Source organism: Oncorhynchus masou, chromosome 24 (genome assembly GCF_036934945.1).
Source record: "Oncorhynchus masou masou isolate Uvic2021 chromosome 24, UVic_Omas_1.1, whole genome shotgun sequence".
Taxonomy (NCBI): domain Eukaryota; kingdom Metazoa; phylum Chordata; class Actinopteri; order Salmoniformes; family Salmonidae; genus Oncorhynchus; species Oncorhynchus masou.
In genome coordinates this window covers 74594103-74613465 of record NC_088235.1, presented here as the reverse complement: position 1 = coordinate 74613465, position 19363 = coordinate 74594103, and the positions used below count along the sequence as shown (strand labels likewise).

The 19363-nt window shown below is 42.0% G+C and overlaps 1 protein-coding gene across 5 annotated transcripts; it reads left to right on the top strand.

Annotated features, from left to right (window-relative positions):
* The first annotated feature begins 1465 nt into the window (after positions 1-1465).
* misp (mitotic spindle positioning) lies at positions 1466-19363 on the top strand. Of its 5 annotated transcripts, none has more exons than XM_064934851.1 (6): positions 1512-1656; positions 6771-9207; positions 13870-14126; positions 14349-14387; positions 14485-14599; positions 18607-19363. In XM_064934851.1, exons 2-5 carry the CDS (start codon positions 6912-6914, stop codon positions 14572-14574), a joined length of 2682 nt encoding a protein of 893 aa, XP_064790923.1. In that variant the 5' UTR covers positions 1512-1656; positions 6771-6911; the 3' UTR covers positions 14575-14599; positions 18607-19363. The 5 variants fall into 5 exon arrangements, with proteins under 5 accessions (XP_064790926.1, XP_064790925.1, XP_064790923.1 ...); XM_064934852.1 differs by lacking the exon at positions 18607-19363 and adding an exon at positions 15494-18598; XM_064934853.1 differs by lacking the exon at positions 18607-19363 and having other exon boundaries at positions 1510-1656; positions 13936-14126; positions 14485-15238.

The window sequence follows — 19363 nt, the reverse complement described above, 5'->3', positions numbered from 1 at the left end:
ACATTTATGAAATGTGTACAGTCATTTTTAATTGCCAGATGAAAAAAAACTTAAGGATTAATCAACCAAAAAAGCAACTGGAAGGTTCACCAAAATGTTAGTTTAATCAATGTTTTGTTTTTATCATGTTCTGTCTTACCCCAAAACTTTGAATTCAAATTCAATGTACTGTCTTTCCCATTGTTGAGTGTTCTACCTCCCTCCCTCTCTCGTCTCAGAATGAGCACACCTGGCCTGAGTTGATCTTGATTGCCCCCCTGCACCTCGCCTTGAATCCTGTCACACAGAGAGCTACCTGAACACATTCACCAACACGCTGTAACACACACAAGTGCTCTCTTACACAGATAGACATACACTCACACTGCAGGATGTTCAAGTACACTCCTCCTTGGCAGGTGCTGTGTAACAGCATGGAACATGAGACCAAGGTAAGACAACCCTTACCGCAAACACACAATGACAGGGGTAGTTACAACAATGTTTAAGGGATCCTGATTGCAGGCTAACAATTTGTTTTGCTTTGACACCCCCCCCCCCCCCCCTCCATTTAACAACAAACATCCCACACAGTTGGATATGCATTGTTAATGTTTGTACCACAGCTGTCTGTCATGCATTTGATTCCTAGACGTACGACCATAGTGGTGTGAAGTCGATCACAATCACAAACATTCCTTTGCATTAGTAAGCTAAACTGAGATCCATATTATGTTTGTCATGACCCCTTCAAATTTTTATTCAGTGACAAAGTTGATTGAAATACTATGGTGTAAATGTACAAGGTAGCCACTAGAGCGCAGCAAAGCTATGTTCAGTGTGAACCTTCCCATTTCTCAGAGCGAATGCCTTTTTATATGGAATGCCCTCTCTCTCAGGAGTGTAATGCACCCCAAAAGTCTGAGGGGACACAAAGTATGTGAGCATGGCTGGGGGGTGAGAGACACCCGAAACAACTTTTTCCTGCAATCTAGAGCCATAATCATTATTTGATGTAAAAAATGTTTGTTTTTTTCTGCATTTCTAAGTAATGAACATTTTGGCCATGATTACTCAAGCTCTTCCACTGGACTAGCTGTAGCAGTGACATCCTCTCAGGTGAACTTCAACCCCAAAGGAAGATTATTCTTTAACAGTTCACAGGCAACATACTGATGTCTCAGTACTTTTTTAAACAGTGTTCTTTTCTGTTTTTGTTTCCTTATGAGACCAATGATAGGTAAAGGGAATGGGCATGTTTCCATAAGTTTGTCAAGTCATGTCATGAAGGAAAGGAGAAGAAGGAAGCTTCTGTACTAAGACACAAAATGATCACCAGGAAATTAGCCAACTCATTCCCTTAGGCCAGAGTTCTCTGACTCTCTGACAAATAATCAACTAATTACGGACTTCAGTTTGGACCACAGGTGATTTTTCATCTGGGTCGTCTTGTTTGATTTGCCTTGGTGACGTGAATGGGTTTCTCTTCTCTCCCTACCTTTTTGTTATAGCGGTTTGTCAGTCTTGTGCACTTTTCCCTGTTCGGTAAGAGGGTGTGGCTTCAATAACTGACATGATATTGGCTGAACTTTGCCTGTGCTCTAGGGTGCTCAAAAGACCGAGAGCGGGAGACACAAGACAACAAACTTGTGTCTTGTTTGCGGTATACTAATTAAGGTAGGGTTCATTACTTAATTTTCCCAAATTAACTGTACTTTGATCCAAATGCATTTCAATGGCATTATCGATACTTACATTATCTATGAATTGTAAGCACTTCAGTAAAGTGGTAGTTGGGTGATCAGGTGCATTAGCTTAGAAGACACTATGGTTGGATTTTCCATCTTGTCACACTGTCTACATTATTGAATAATGACCTCTACTTCTTTTCAAAAGTTGATGTCAAATTAAACCCTTGTGCATTGACTGAGGGAAGTAAGCCTAATGTAAGTCTATTTCTCTATACACTTTTGTTGTGTGTATCAAGTAATGGCTGTTCTCCAAATGCTACAGCCTATCCTATTTGAGGAGGACCTTGTATACCCTGGTCTCTGTAACTACACAACCTATACCCATGGGAACACCATCACATTGTTAATTTGCTAAATGTTCTCTCCTTTTTGTTTTGATTAGTAGAGCTTTAATGAGCAGTTGGCATGGTTGTCCTTCCAAGACATGAAAACTAGTTTGAAATCTGTATGGTCGACAGACATAAGCTGTAGGGTATGACAACATGTATTTGGGCATTTATTTCATACAGTCGATGAGTGTATATGTGTATGTGTGTGTGTGTGTGTGTGTGTATATATTAGCCTTGAATAAGTCTGAAGGTTTTGATGGGGACGACTTATCTGTGGCAAAATCTTTTTTGCGTAATTTGTTGTATTATCTTGTGTGCTACATGCAACTTGGCGTTATTTGATCCATGCCACAATAGGCACTTTACTGACAGGAACTAGTGTGGTGTGTGTACACACACACACACCAGTGTGAGGTAATAAATTAGTGGAGGCGAGGACACTTGTGTATCTCCTGTCCCCCACCGATCACTCCTCTTCTCTCTCAGCCAATGAGCAAAGGGCAGAGGAGCCGATTCCAGAAAGTGGCGCTGAAAAGAGCTTATCAGGGGTACACAGTCCACTGTCACACAAGTGGTCACATGCGCGCATACACACACTGCAGGCTGCCTTAGAACTCTTGGGCTAGTACGTTACTTTTTAACCCAAAATGTATGTATATTTGCTGAAGCACTTATTCTGAGGTCAGCCAAACGTCTTGGCATCTCAGGGAAGGTTAGGACTGAGTAAACTCCGGTCCATTTGTCTAGTGTTGTGCATCTGTCACGATTAGTTTAATAATTCTGTGTCAGCAGGGTCACAATGACAATTGTGAAATGCAAGATTGTTTTGTCAATTGAAATTACAATGTTGAATGGAGTGGAAGCTTCCAGGGGCTATGGGTTTTACTCAATAGCCAACATGGTTGAATAGCAGTGAGCATGTTATGCTAGAGTATGCTGTTATGCCAAAAGTGCTATAGAGATTCTAAGTGATACTGCTAGTTGCCATGAAATATTTTCCTTTTAATCCTTTGTGTGGCATATAAAAAATGATTGACAAGTCAACCCACCATTGCACCCAGCCTCCAGTGTAGTTAGTTCTACATCAGTCGAGTGAAGTGGAACTCATCTGTTTTCATTGGCCAAGAGTATCTAATATCCTGCTCGAGTGTCTACTCCCACCTCCAGATGAGTTGTGAGAAAGGAGTGAACACATTCCTCTCTCTCCCTCATTATGGTTCTTCATATATCCTCTGACAACTAGGCACTTTGAAAAGGAATTGTAGCTGCACACTCCAGGTCAGGCTTCTCCAACCCCAGCTGTAACCAACCTGAATAATTTTGTCAACCAGCTAATTATTAGAAACTGATGCCCTAAACCTACAGGATGGTAGTTCTCCAGCAGCAAGGTTGGAGAGCCCTGCTCTAGGTACATGTCTGCAGGTTTAAGATTAATCCATTGCTTGAATAAATTGATAATGGTTGATAATAACTACACTGAACAAAAATATAAACGCAACACGTAATGTTTTGCTACCATGTTTCATGAGCTGAAATAAATGGTCCATACACAGTGTTTTTCTCTCAAATTTGGTGCACAAATGTTTACATCCCTGTTAGTGAGCATTTCCCCTTTGCCAAGATAATCCATCTCCCTGAGAAGTTTGGCATATCAAGAAGCCGATCAAATGGCACGATCATTACACAGGTGCACCTTATGCTGGGGACAATAAAAGGCCTCTCTAAAATGTGCAGTTTTGTCACAACGTAGAAACATTTTAAAGGAGCGTGCAATTGGCATGTTGACTGCAGGAATGTCCACCAGAGCTGTTGCCAGATAATTTAATGTTACTTTCTCTACCATAAACTGCCTCCTTACGTTGTTTTAGAGAATTTGGCATTAGGTTCAACACGTGTACGACAGCGTGGTTCCAGTTCCTGCCAATATCCACCAACTTCGCACAGCCATTGAAGAGCAGTGGGACAACATTCCACGATCAACAGCCTGATCAGCTCTATGCGAAGGAGATGTGTCATGCCGCATGAGGCAAATTGTGGTCACCAGTTACTGACTGGTTTTCTAATCCACACTGCTACCTTTTTTTTAAGAATCTGTGACCAACAGATGCATCTGTCTGTATTCCCAGTCACGAAATCCATAGATTAAGGCCTAATGAATTTATTTCAATTGACTGATTTCCTTATATTAACTGTAACTCAGTAATAAGCTACGGACAACGAACACCATTTTACTGATGGCAATTTGAATGCACAGAAATACCGTGACGAAATCCTGAGGCCCATTGTGAGACTTGTATTCTCATGTGAAATCATTGATTAGGGCCTAATGAATATTCTTCAATTGACTGATATCCTTATATGAACTGTCCCTCAGTAAAATCGTTAATTGTTTCACGTTCCATTTATATTTTTGCTCAGTATATAAAAGCTTGACTGTATGAGTTGTGCCGATTTAAAAAAAAAAAAAAAAAAAATAATACATTTTTTTTAAAAATTGCAATCCATGTACAATATTATGAATGTCTTGGCTAAGACGGGAACAGTGTTTATGACTCTTCATACAGATCTTTATACAGTATCACAGCAATGGATCTGGTAATCCTCCATACAGGAACTTCAAGGTTTGCAACAAATAGAGGTCTGACTGAGATGATTGAACCTTGTGTCATTCCCTTGCATACCAGCCTAACATTCCTTAGTTGCCTTCTAGACCAACGCAAACATCTTTTTAGACCATCTCGCACATTGATTTGCTCTACATTTCCCCAGTTTGAGTTCCCGTGTCTTTCCTGATCAGCTAGGTTCACTGCAAACATGGTCTCTCGTTCTCCATGCATTACATTTTTAAGCTGTAAATGTTATTGGCAACTTTTATAGTGGCATTCCAAAGAAAATCTCAGCATCCTGTCTTGCACAACTTTTTATTTTATTTCCCCTGTTAAACAGATTCCTGTAAACCATAAACCCCTGAAGTGTTATGCAACTAATTTCATTTTGGTGGCACAAGCTGTGTTCTGTAATGTCTGTGAAGTGGGAATAACAGCCATTGTCACTGTATGCAAAGATTTTTTTACATTTTTTTTATTTATTTCACCTTTATTTAACCAGGTAGGCTAGTTGAGAACAAGTTCTCATTTGCAACTGAGACCTGGCCAAGATAAAGCGTAGCAATTCGACGCATACAACAACACAGAGTTACACATGGAATAAACAAAACATGTTCTACTGTATTATTGACTAAAATAACTGTCTATATACAGTGAGTGCAAACGAGGTAAGTTAAGGAAATAAATAGGCAATTAAACACTGGAATGGTAGATCGGCAGAAGATGAATGTGCAGGTAGAGATACTGGGGTTCAAAGGAGCAAAATAAATTAATAAATACCATTTTTTTTATTTCACCTTTATTTAACCAGGTAGGCAAGTTGAGAACAAGTTCTCATTTACAATTGCGACCTGGCCAAGATAAAGCAAAGCAGTTCGACACATACAATGACAGAGTTACACATGGAGTAAAACAAACATACAGTCAATAATACAGTATAAACAAGTCTATATATACGATGTGAGGAAATTAGGTGAGATAAGGGAGGTAAAGGCAAAAAAAGGCCATGGTGGCAAAGTAAATACAATATAGCAAGTAAAACACTGGAATGGTAGATTTGCAATGGAAGAAAGTGCAAAGTAGAAATAAAAATATTGGGGTGCAAAGGAGCTAAATAAATAAAATACAGTAAGGAAAGAGGTAGTTGTTTGGGCTAAATTATAGGTGAGCTATGTACAGGTGCAGTAATCTGTGAGCTGCTCTGACAGTTGGTGCTTAAAGCTAGTGAGGGAAATGGAAGTCTCCAGCTTCAGAGATTTTTGCAATTCGTTCCAGTCATGGGCAGCAGAGAACTGGAAGGAATTGGCTTTGGGGGTGACCAGTGAGATATATCTGCTGGAGCGCGTGCTACGAGTGGGTGCTGCTATGGTAACCAGTGAGTACTACAGGATGCAAATTTCTGTTTGAAAAAGCTTGCCTTAGAAAAGCTAACTGCCTGTGTATATTTGTTCTTAACTTCCCTGAAAAGTTGCATATCACGGGGGCTATTCGATGCTAATGCAGAACGCCACAGGATGTTTTTGTGCTAGTCGAGGGCAGACCGGTCTGGAGTGAACCAAGGACTATATCTATTCCTAGTTCTACATTTGAGGGGCATGCTTATTTAAGATGGTGAGGAAGGCACTTTTTAAAGAATAGCCAGGCATCATCTACTGACGGGATGAGGTCAATGTCATTCCAGGATACCCTGGCCAGGTCGATTAGAAAGGCCTGCTCGCAGAAGTGTTTCAGGGAGCGTTTGACAGTGATGAGGGGTGGTCGTTTGGTCGCAGACCCATTACGGATGCAGACAGTGATCGCTGAGATCTTGATTTGAAAACAGCAGAGGTGTATTTGGAGGGCGAATTAGTTAGGATGACATCTATGAGGATGCCCGTGTTTACTGATTTGGGGTTGTACCTGGTAGGTTCATTGATAAGATGTAGCTACTCAGTGTTTTCAATAAAATATTGAATAATTATGATAAATTGTTAGAATTATTTGGACAGTGGAGGGCTTGTTTGATTGGTTATAATGATCCAGTTGTCACTTGACCATTTCATCTTTCTTAATTATTATGTTGCTTAAGTGTTGGCCTATTTGACTTTTTTTTAAATTGGTTGCAGAGACTCTCAGTTGCTGCACCTGACGATTCCCAGGATGTGTTGACCCAGGAGGAGGGAGACCAGATAGTGTGCCAATCTCACCAGCTTCCTGCTGCAGAATTCTCACCGTCTACACAGGAAGACACCACATTCGAAGGAACCATGGAAAGCACACCCAGAAAATGGGTGCTTCAGCCCATGTCACCCAAACTGGAGCTGGCAGTAGACCTTCGCACCATGCTCAGCCCCACCACCGATGAGCCCTTTAGTCTGGACCAGAGCTGGATCTACAACCGGAATGGCAACTCTTCGCCTTTCAGTTTTGACAGCATCTCCGTGACCCGCACCCAGTCCACAGTTATCGTATCCACCCAGCAGAAGGTGTCCCGGGATGTGGTGGTGCAGGCCAGGCAGGTGGCGGTGTCAGAGGAAGATTGCGGCAACACCAGTGAAGACTGGCAACCCAGTAGCCCTAGCAGTGCAGGGAGCACGGGCTCCCAACGTGGCTTCTACTCCTTTGTGGATGATCCGGTGAGCCCCGAGGCGGAGATGAACGAAGCCTGGATGGTGTCCCCAGAGAGACAAGCCAAGTTGGCGACCCTGAAAGAGGAAAGCAGTTTCAAACTGCAGACATACACCGGTGGGAAGAAGCCAGGGAGTCTGTTCGAGGACGACGAGGACTCCCGCTACCAGGTGAACACCAACGGTGCCCAATTCAAGGCGGAGGAGGAGCAGCTTAGGCAGGAGATCATCCACAGTCAAGCCCCCAAAAAGATTGCCACATTCAGGGAGCAGTGGAGTGCACTTGAAACCCTGGATCTCAGCAAGTCACCCAACAAGTTGCTCGAAGGGTTCAGCTTGTGCTACGGGCCAAGCAGCACCAAATCTGAGTCCACACCAGCAGCTGAGCCATGCACCATCGACAATGAACAGATCAACTTCAGAGCAGCACGGGAGCAGTTCCTAAAGATGGAACAGTCGAGGCTCAACCCATTCCTGCAGAGTCCCAGCTCGCTAAAACCACAAAGAATGTGGCAGTCAGAAGACAGCTTGCTGTCACCAAGGAGTGAGAAAAAAGACTATCACTCTGCGGAATGGTTTAACCAAAGTCTGACCCCAGTGAAACGTCAGGACAAAGGGGAAAATTTCGCTGGCAGAAAGGTGTACCGCACAGCGGAGAGGGTAACCAAGAGGCAGAGTAGCCTGTTTGATGACCTTGACTCTGGACTGGAGGATCTATCGGGTGACACAAGTGTTGGCTACACAAGTGACGGAAGCATGTCCAATGACAACCCTCAGCCAGAAAGCAAGGGCACCCAATTGGCAAGTGGTTACAGAGAGACTCCCATAGAGAGGGAGATTCGTATCGCTCAGGAGAGAGAAGAGAGTCTTCGGCGATTGCGGGGCATCAAGCACAACGACGTCCAAGAGATGGTGGAGGTCAAGTCTCTGCTCTCCCAGCCTACACCACCACTGATGCCTGTCAAGGCAAATAAGAAGAACCGGGTGAGCTTTTTCATCCAGCGCGAGATCAAAAAGGACAGCCAGAGGGAAGAAGACTTGCTGCACCAGGGGAGAGTCCCAGGTCTGTATGACCGTGGAACTCCTCAAGAAATGGAGGATCGGAGAAAGTTCTTTGAGCTTAGAGACCAATCTGGAGCCGAGGTCGAGACGATGAAAAGGACTTGGTCATCACCCAGGGTCATTGTGAGGAGTAGCAGCTCAGATACGGAAGGCTACCCTTCCCCTTGCTGCCCTCACCGGCACTCCGAAGAGACAGAGTTGTACATCGGCAGCATGAGCGCCACTCCAAGCATCAATACCACCAGCGAAGGCTGGAGTTCAGAGTCCCAAGACCTCAATAGAGTACTGCCAAGCAGCTTCCCAGAGGAGAGCGTCATGTTGAAAGGGAATGAGACCAGTAAGGCAGAAAGCGCTCAAGTCACAGTGGTGGTGAAGACCAGTACTAGTGAAATGGTAAATTACCCATCGTGGTTCGTGGAAAGAAAGAAGCCAGTTCCAGCCAGAGGCTCCTCGGCTAAAGAAGCATCCTCTTTGTCATCCTCTCCCTCCTCACCTACACCCACTGCGTTTGCAGTGCAGGTGTCTGACCCGAGTGATAAGCCTGTTCCAACCTGGAGGGCGCACCTGGATTCTGGCGGCCTGCGACATCGAAGACCAAACACTCCAGATATTATCCAGAAGGAGATTGAGCAGGATCTGAAACGTGAGCAGGAGCTCCGGGAACTGCGGGAATCCAGTGGCCTGTCCGCCTCTATGGAAGGAAACTTGGACTATATAGAACGAGACGCTAAAGACGCATGTCAATCGCAAAGCCTGCGAAGAGTCTTTGTGGAACAGGAAGAGTCTGTCTTCTCTGAGAGCCCTTCACTTCCGGTAGAGCAGACGAGCTTGGCCAGATGGTCCTACTCATCTATCACTCCAGTATCAATGCTAGGTAGGATGGTTCAGTTCATTTATCCATACATAAATCTATACAATTACAAGACTACCTAACAGAGGAATTATTCATGATGGCAATATCTTATACTTGTTTTTGGCTTGATTTAAGCAAATGTCTACATGTACCAATTGTCAAATGTCCTCACAATTCTAGCTTTTAGTGGAATTTGTTTCTTGTATACTGCTGGCTTTCTTAGACTGGAAGACATGACAAACTTATTTAGATCCTGAACTTTGATCATATATGAGCAGAGGAACCAATGCTGTGTTACCAGCCATGATTAATCATTGACACAAAGGCTATTACTTTGCATCAAAAAGGCTCAAATAAGTCAGATAAACAGAACAGTGAAAAGTTTAATAATTTATTTAATTGCTGCTTTTCCTGACGCACTGAAATTGTGGTTCAAGGCCCAGTGCGGTTAAACGTGCTTGACCTGTGTTCTATACATATTTCCACATTGAGGTCAGAATAATATTGTAAAAATTATGATAATGCCCTTTTAGTGTAAGAGATGTTTGAAATTCTTGCCTGTTTTAGTGGGATGAAGTTTTGACCTGCCTGGTGACATCACTAGGTGGAACATTAGTCTATTGACTAATAAGAAAGAGTTCCAAACCTCTCTGCCAGCAAGGGCTAGTTTCAGCTTTCCCCTCCCCACTCAGACCACTCCCAGACAGTCCTAGCAAAATTGTCTGAGATTGTTCTTAGCTAAGAAGCAATTCTGTTTCTTTTTCACAATTTTAATTGAAAATAATCACAGTAAGGTACTAAATTATTACCCAGAAAGGATTTGATATTGAGATTTAAAAAACGGCTGCACTGGACCTTAAGATTATTCTACCTCCAGTCACATTAAAGGGCCAATGCAGCTGTTTTTATCTCAATATCAAACAGTACCTTACTGTAATAGTTTTCCATAAAATTGGTCAAAAATAGCATTTTAGCAAAAACTTTCTCAAGCTAAAACTTAGCTAGGACTGCAAGCAAAACTCACGACTGAGTTCCAAACTGCCTCTGGAAGCAATGTCAGCACAAGAACTGTTCGTTGAGAGCTTCATGAAATGGGTTTACATGGCCAATTAGCTGCACGCAAGTCTAAGATCACCATGCACGATACCAAGTGTCGGCTGGAGTGGTGTAAAGCTCGCTGCCATTGGAGCAGTGGAAATGTGTTCTCTGAAGTGATGAATCACACTTCACCACCTGGCAGTCCGACAGACTAATCGGGGTATGACGGATAAGAGGAGAACACTACCTGCCTGAATGCATAGTGCCAACTGTAAAGTTTGGAGGAGGAATAATGGTCTGGGGCTGTTTTTCATGGTTCGGGCTAGGCCCTTTAGTTCCAGTGACGGCAAATCTTAACGCTACTGCATACAATGACATTCTAGACCACTGGTGGCAACTCTAGTCCCCGAGGGCCTGATTGGTGTCACACTTCTCCATCCCTAGCAAAAACAGCAGATTAATCAAATTGCATTCTAAACTGAAGATCATGATTATGTGATTATTGGAGTCCGGTGTGTTAGCTGGGGCAAAACTGACACCAATCAGGCCCTCGGACTGGAACTGCCCACCGTTATTCTAGAAGATTCTGTGCTTACAACTGTTTTGGGAAGGCCCTTTACTGTTTCAGAATGACAGTGACCCCTTGCGCAAACCAAGGTCCGCACAGAATTTTTTTTGTCGTTGTGGAAGAACTTGACTGGCCTGCACAGAACCCACCTTTGGGATGAATTGGAACGGTGACTGCGAGCCAGGCCTAATCACCCAACATCAGTGCCCGACCTCGCTAATGCTCTTGTGGCTGACTGGAAGAAAGCCCCCGCAGCAATGTTCCAAATTGTAGTGGAAAGCCTTCCCAGAAGAGTAGAGACCTACATATTATTGCCCGTGATTTTGGAATGACATGTTCGACAAGCAGGGGTCCACATACTTTTGGTCGTGTAGTTCCATGTATTTTGTATGTACAATATCATACAAAACATCCTGAAAAACATAGTTTTGACTGCACTGGGCCTTTTTAAAACTAGTGTTACGGCAAGATGTCTACCAGTGTCCATTTTCATAGTCAAGTGTGTACAATGGTATGACTACAATTTGGCTATCTTTATGTACAGTGCCTTCAGAAAGTGTTCATACCTGTTGACTTATTCCACATTTTGTTGTTACAGCCTGAATTCCAAGTAGATTAAATGTATTTGCTCACTCCTCTACATATGTCAAAATTAAAACGTTTTTTTTATACATTTTTTCAAATGTATAAAAAATGAAATGCAGAAGTATCTCATTTACATAAGTATTCACCCCCTTGGTCAATACTTTGTAGAAGCAATTTTGCACCGATTTACAGCTGCGGGTCTTTCTGGGTAAGTCTAAGATCTTCCACACCTGGATTGTGCAACCTTGGCCCAGTTTATTATTTTCAAATTATTCTTCAAGCTCTGTCAAATTGGTTGCTAGACAACCATTTTCAGGTCTTGCCATAGCTTTTCAAGTAGATTTAATTCAAAACTGTAACTCGGCCACTCAGGGAAATTTACTGTCTTCTTGGTAAGCAACTTCAGTGTAGATCTGGCCTTGTGTTTTATGGTGTTGTCCAGCTGAAAGGTGAATTCATCTCCCAGTGTCTAGTGGAATGCAGACTGAACCAGGTTTTCCTTTTGGATTTTGCATGTGCTTAGTTCCATTCAGTTTCTTTTTTTTTATCCTGAAAAAATCCTTAGTCCTTAACAATTACAAGCATACCCATAACATGATGTAGCCACCACTATGCATGAAAACATGGAGAGTGGTGCTCAGTAATGTATTGGATTTGCCCCAAACATACATTAACACTTTTTGTATTTAGAATAAAAAGTTAATTGCTTTCTGACTTGTTGCAAACATGATGCATGTTTTGGAATATTTGTACAGGCTTCCTTGATTCATCCTCTGTTTTCTCCTATCACAGCCATTAGTCTGTTTTAAAGTCCCCATTAGCCTCTTGGTTTAAAAAAAGCAGGGATTTCTCCATCTACCAATAGGTGCCCTTTTTGCGAGTCCTTGAAACTCTTCCCTGGTCTTTGTAGTTGAATCTGTTTGAAATTCACTGCTCGACTGAGGGACCTTACAGATAATTGTTTGTGTGGGTTACAGAGATGAGGTAGTCAAAAAAACAATTATGTAACACTGTATATCCATGCAACTTGCTAATCACATTTTTACTCCTGAACTTGTTTGGGCTTGCCATAACAAAGGGATTGAATACTTATTGACACAAGACATTTCAGCTTTTCATTTAACATAATTCCACTTCCTACTGAGTTGTATGAATATATTTATCCCCTTATTTCCCAAATGTTTTAAACAATTGCATATAGCTTAGTAGAACCCCTCCGCCTGCTTAGAAAGGGCTTACTCTTATGGGTTAAATATGGTTGCGCATGTGTATTGCTCTAATAACCTTCCGCATATGAACACCGCCTTAATCATTCTCCTGGTCAAAAAATAAGTTTAAAAATAATTTGCAAAGCCAACAGATTAGAAACTATTCTTCCCAAAATAATACATTCTGATCAAAAGGGTTTTTATGAAAGTCTGACACTCTAGTCAACAGGAGCCTCTTTGACATCATGCATCTCGCTTCCTGAACAGAGTCAATATGACCTTCCTGAACTTGGCACTCGAGGAATTTGGTTTTAGTACCGCTATATGCAAATGGTTTAAACTTCTCTCTAGCTCACCACAAGCCTTGATAATTCAGTTCAGTTGTAAGCATCCGATTTGCAAAATAAGTCTTTACACTGATATTCTGATGTTCGTACAAGAACCCAATCGATCATTAGAACACGTGCTCTCGACAATCAACATATTCAGCAGTATATCAGGATATAAGATTAACTGGGACAAACCCGAGATCCTCATAAATGTATTTAACTGGAACTCTGGCAAAAACTCTCCCCTTCAGATGGTCAGTCAATGACCGTGTCTTTTCTCTTTGCTTATTTGAGCTGTTCTTGCCATAATATGGACTTGGTCTTTTACCAAATAGGGGGTATCTTCTTGTATACCACCCCTACCTTGTCAAAAACACAAATGATTGGCTCAAATGCATTAAGAAGGAAAAAAATTCCAGAAATGTAACTTAACATGGCACACCTGCTAATTGAAATGCATTCCAGGTGACTACCTCATGAAGCTGGTTGAGAGAATGCCAAGAGTGTGCAAAGCTGTCATCAAGGCAAAGGGTGGCTACTTTGAAGAATCTCATAAATATATATATATTATTCCATTTGTGTTATTTCATAGTTATGTCTTAACTATTATTCAATGTAAAAAATAAAGAAAAACCCTTGAATGAGTAGGTGTGTACAAACTTTTGACTGGTAGTGTGAGATTAATTTGCACCGTATTAAAAATAACAATTCCACTTTGACATTACGGAGTTGTGTGTGTGTGTGTTTTACTGGCCTACACACAATCTCAATTTAATCTACCTTTATATTCAAGCTGTAACACAACGTGGAAAAAGTCAAGGGGTGTACTTTCTGAAGGCGCTGTAGTTTTCATGTTGCTTTCGACTTACATTTCGAATGTACTCTTAACACAATTGCAAGCATGTATGTGTTAACTCAATGTTTCTCTATTTCTCTCCCCCTCCCCCCGATAAAGTGGACAGTGCATCTCGCTTTTCCACCTCCATTCGTCCCACTGCCCGTCTTCCCTCCTTTTCCATAGTCACTGCCCAGCCATGGGGCTCCCCAAGGCCCAGCTCCCCTGTGGTGAGCAGGGTTGCCCCCCTGTTGCCTGCTAGCCCGTGGCTAGAGATGGGTGGCTCCCCTGGGATCCCCACGCAAAAAGGCCTGACCGAAACACTGCTAGAAGACTTTGAGGAGAGGAGAATCAAACTGAAGCTGGAAGAGAATGCTGTGAGGAAAGACTGTAGTTATTGATGCTGTCTACATGCATTGAAAATCCATTATAGACATAAGACATTTAGGCACAGTTTGGAAAGAAATACAGGAATGCAATATGCCTACAAAAGAGTACTGATAGTGTTGTACATCTTGTGAGACTTCTCAATTCATAGGTTTTGTATCCTACAATGACAGTGTGCTAGTTGTTGAATTAGACTTTTCTTTTACCTCTAGTATGCAGGAATTCAGCCTACTGACGATGTGAACAATGAAGTAAGTGGTTGCTCTTCTCTCTGCTGATATCCATTTGTCTCAGAAGGCCTTTTATCACAGGTCCAATATGATATTGATGCTATTTCTTCCATTGCAGGTCTTGGAGGCGACCCGCGTCACCAGGCACAAAAACAAGCGGGCACTGCGCTGGGAGGCTGGCGACTACACCAAGGAGGACAGCCAATGAGTCCACCAGCCTTCTCCACTGGAGGGTGAGCGAGCATGGAAAGAAGAGGAGATGGAATAACAGGCATTTTAGGGAAGTTGTCCCATCTCAGCACATAAGAATATACTCCGTCTACACACTACCTGGCTGAACTAATGATTGGTCGACTTTGTGATAAACCCCCCCCGTCTCCCCGTCCCGTCCATCATTTGCCACCTGAGCATTGCCCTGACTAGGGCAGGTTCCCTTTCACGATTTAGAAGCGAAAGATGAACTGAAAAATATATGTAATAGATGAGACAGGTTTTTAGCTGAGGCAGAAAATGGAATGGAAGTGGAATTTAAGAGGAGTTCTGCGCCTGCTTAGAATGCATTGCCTTGTTTTGGGATGAAAAGGTGTATGAGTTATTTAAGTCTGGCAGTCACTGCTAGGTAGCTTTGATTAGGCCCATCTGCCCTCAAAAGGCTGCATAGAAAATGAGGGAGCTATTTTTGTCTTGTCAGTTGTGCTTTGCAAAGCAAAAACAAGCAAGAAACCATCGGATATCCATTATGTATTTAATAAAGTAAACATTTCCAAACCAATATCCAGTCCAATGAAGCACTTGCAGTAGTCTTCAGGAAATGTTGACTTTTGTCTAATTTAATATGAAATAATATCTAATAAAGAGTTAGCTACAGCTGATACCAATATGTTTGTGTTCTTAATTGACTTGTATGTGCTATGAGAGCAGAAATTTGTGCAAGACTTGAACCCGCCAGGTTCTTAGGTAATGTGTTTATAAAAATATTTAAGTACTACTAAAGTTGTTTTTTGGGGGTAATTGTACTTTTACTATTTTTTGGGGGCAACTTTTACTACATTCCTGAAGATAATTTACTTTTTACTAGATACATTTTCCTTGAAATACAAAAGTACTTGTTACATTTTTCTTAGCAGGACAGGAAAATGGTCTAATTCATACACTTCGCAAGAGAACATCCTTGGTCCTCCCTACTGCCTCTGATCTGGCGGACTCACCAAACACATGCTTCGTTTGTAAATTGTCTGAGTGTTGGAGCGTGCCCTAACTATCCGTAAATTAAAAAATAAAGAAAATGGTGCCGTCTGGTTTGCTTAATATAAGGAATTTGAAATGATTTATAGCTTTACTTTTGATACTGAAGTATATTTAAATCCAAATACTTTTACTCAAATAGGATTTTACTAGATGACTTACTTGTCATTTTCTATTAAGGTATCCTGACCTTTTGACAATTGGGTACTTTTTCCACCACTGGTTATATGAATGTAGTCTAGCAGTTAAGAGCCTTGGGCCAGTAACCGAATGGTCGCTGATTTGAATCTTCAAGCAGACAAGGTGAAAGAATCTGGCGACGTGCCCTTGGCAACCCGAGTTGATCTGGATAAGAGGGTCTGTTAAATTACTAAATTGTAATGTAAGTTCAATGACAAGTTTAATCACACTCTAAACCGGACTGTTTGCAACATGACACTATCTGGTTTTGATGGAAAGACTACGGTATGACTTACTGCTGAGAATAGCCCAGGGAATGTAGATGCGATAAGAGATTCAACTCTGCTACATTTGGTGGTAGCGGTGGGATACACTGCTTAAATGAGCAGCGACGTCAAATCTTATGCATTGGAGATGAATAAGAGAATGTCAAACTGATTCAAATGGAGCAAGACATTGCCATCTCCTGGGCAGACACTTGAACTGAATGTAGGGGATTTGAGTGGTTAACTGTAACGTTGAAACTAAAAAGGTATGACCATAAGTATGTGGACACCCCTTCAAATTAGTGGCTATTTCAGCCACACCCATTGCTGACCGGTGTATATGATTGAGTACACAGCCATGAAATATCCATAGACAGAATGGCCCGTACTGATGAGCTTAGTGACTTTCAACATGGCATCGTCATTGTCACCTCTCCGACAAGTCAGTTCTGACCTGCTAGAGCTGCCCCGGTCAACTGTAAGTGCTGTTATTGTGAAGTGGAAACGTTTCGGAGCAACAACGGCTCAGCTGTGAAGTGGTAAGCCACACAAGCTTACAGAACGGGATCGCCGAGTGCATAGAGTAAAAATCTTCTGTCCTCGGTTGCAGCACTCATTACCGAGTTACAAACTGCCGCTGGAAGCAATGTCCGCACAATAACTGTCAGTCGGGAGCACTCTAACGGACGAATCCAGGTTTGGTGGATGCCAGAATGCATAGTGCCAAATGTAGAGTTTGGTGGAGGAGGAATAATGGTCTGGTGCTGTTTTTCATTGTTCGGGCTAGGCCCCTTAGTTCCAGTGAAGGGAAATCTTAATGTTACGTCATACATTCTAGACATTTCTTTGCTTCCATCTATGTGGCAACAGTTGGGAAGGCCCTTTCCTGTTTCAGCATGACAATTTTTATTTATTTATTTAACTAGTCAAGTTGTGATACAACCTGGATTCGAACCAGGGTGTCTGTAGTGACGTCTCTAGCACTGAGATGCAGTGCCTTAGACAGCTGCGCTTCTCGGGAGCCCAATGTCACCGTACACAGCGAAGTCTATACAGAAATGGTTTTTCGAGATCGGTGTGGAAGAACTTGTCTGGCTTGCACAGAGCTCTGAACTCAAACCCAATTGAACACCTTTGGGATGAATTGGAACACCTACTGCGAGCCAGGCCTAATCACCCAACATCAGTGCCCGACCTCACTAATGCTCTTGTGGCTGAAAGGAGGCAAGTCCCCCAGCAATTTTCCAACATCTAGTGGAAAGCCTTCCCAGAAGAGTGGAGGCTTTTATAGCAGCAAAGGGGGGACCAACTCTATATTAATGCCCATGATTTTGGAATGAGATGTCCGATGAGCAGGTGTCCACATACTTTGGTCATGTAGTGTATTTAAAGGGCAACTGCAACTGCTGATTTGGCAACGTTTTTTTTGGCTTGCTCCACAAATGCTGGTGGCCATGAGAGAAGCCAAATGTGATTTGGCTTGGGGGTGTGGTTTGGTGTGAGTTTTCCTTGGGTGTGTCAATGCTGACGTTGTCAATCGAGCAGTGAATTGAGAGCTTCAACATTGTGCGGCCCTTGCTCTTTTCTAGTATTCCCAGCACCTATGTTTTTAAGGATGTGCGTATGACCACAAATGCTTCTGGTGTCCGGTATACAACACAAGTTTCCTGATCCTGGCGCCGAATACACTGGGTTTCTTCAACCCCATATTGACTGATACCGTTCAATTCAATAATAAAAGACAATTCAAGTAAAAGTGAACTAGTGAAAATGTTATTCAGAGTGCCAGGTCTCCATTTAGAGACCTCAGTATGAAGCCCATCTGCAGTGGTGGAAAGTACTTAGGTAAAAATACTTTAAAGTCGTTTTTTTGGGTATCTGTACTTTACTATATATATTTGACTACTTTTTCTCCACTACATTCCTAAACAAAATATTTACCTTTTACACCCATACATTTTCTGACACCCAAAAGTACTCTTTAACATTTTGAATGCTCAGGCAGGACAGTAATATGGTCTGCTTCACACACCTATCAATATAACGCGTTGTCATCCCTGCTGCCTCTGATCTGGCAGACTCACTATACACAAATGCTGTGTTTGTAAATTATGTTGGAGTGTTGAAGTGTGCCGATCAGTCCATAATTTTAAAAAACAAGAAAAGCATGCCTTATGGTTTGCTTATTATAAGGAATTTAATGTATAGCATTTACTTTGTACTTTTATCCAAGATTGACAATTTAGTACTTTTTCCACCACTCTACTTAAGTACATTTAAAAATTATAACATTTTATAGCCAGCTACCTGTATGAGCTGCTAACTAGCTAGCTAACTTTACTGTATAGCTAAGTAAATCAAATATCATCATTGTAACTTAAAAACACAAGCTCCAAATGTATATGTAGATAACAGCCATGGAAGGGGGTGAAAGGACTGAAACTCCAGCTGTCAGTTCCAGACCCTAGTAAGGAAAACTATTAGGACAGAGAGACAATAGCAACATAATATTCAGTGCTGTCTAATTCTGTGATGTTTTATGCCTTCAGATACGGAGAGCTGTGAAAGCCTGTCCACAGATGAAGAGGTCCCAATGAATGTCCCAAGAGACTAAGGGTATATCGTTGTATACCACTGGTTGTGTGTGCCTATTAGCAAATGTTGTATACTTGAGCAATATGGCCTGAGGGGGTGTGGTATAAGGCCAATATAATCACAAAACCTCGAGGCGCCTTATTGCTATTTTAAACTGGTTACCAACATAATTACAGGAGTAAAAATAAATGTTTTTTCATTCCCTTGGTATACGGTCTGATATACCACGGCTTTCAACCAATCAGCATTCAGGGCTCGAACTACCCAGTTTATAAAGTTAAACATTGCACAATGTATAACCCTATTACAACTGGAGCAGGCCAACCCTGCTCCTGGAGGTCTGCTGGCTTCTGTTCCAGTCCAGCACTAACACACCTGATTCAATTGATAGTGTTCTATTACTGGGCTGGAATAGAAGTCTGCCCACCAAGGTTGGCCAATGCTGGTATGGACTTTTTTGCTTCACCTGAAATGATGCTTTACTAATACGGCAGTCGCTTTGGATAAAAGTGTTGGCTAAATGGCATATTATACAATGCCTTCAGAAAGTATTCACACCCCTGGACTTTTTCCACATTTTGATGGATTGAATTAATGTTTTGTTAATGACCTACACAAAATACTATGTAGTGTTAGAGTGGTAAATTAAACACATATCTTGATTCTATACGTATTCAACCACCTAAATTAATACATGCTGGAATCACCTTG

What these genes read in the sequence shown, in the direction of transcription:
- misp (XM_064934851.1), top strand. Translation starts at nt 6,912, where the DNA reads ATGGAAAGCACACCCAGAAAATGGGTGCTTCAGCCCATGTCACCCAAA. An exon ending in TGAAGCTGGAAGAGAATGCT is followed by an intron (nt 14,127 to 14,348) that starts GTGAGGAAAGAC and finishes TTTTACCTCTAG; the next exon opens with TATGCAGGAATTCAGCCTAC. An exon ending in CTGACGATGTGAACAATGAA is followed by an intron (nt 14,388 to 14,484) that starts GTAAGTGGTTGC and finishes CTTCCATTGCAG; the next exon opens with GTCTTGGAGGCGACCCGCGT.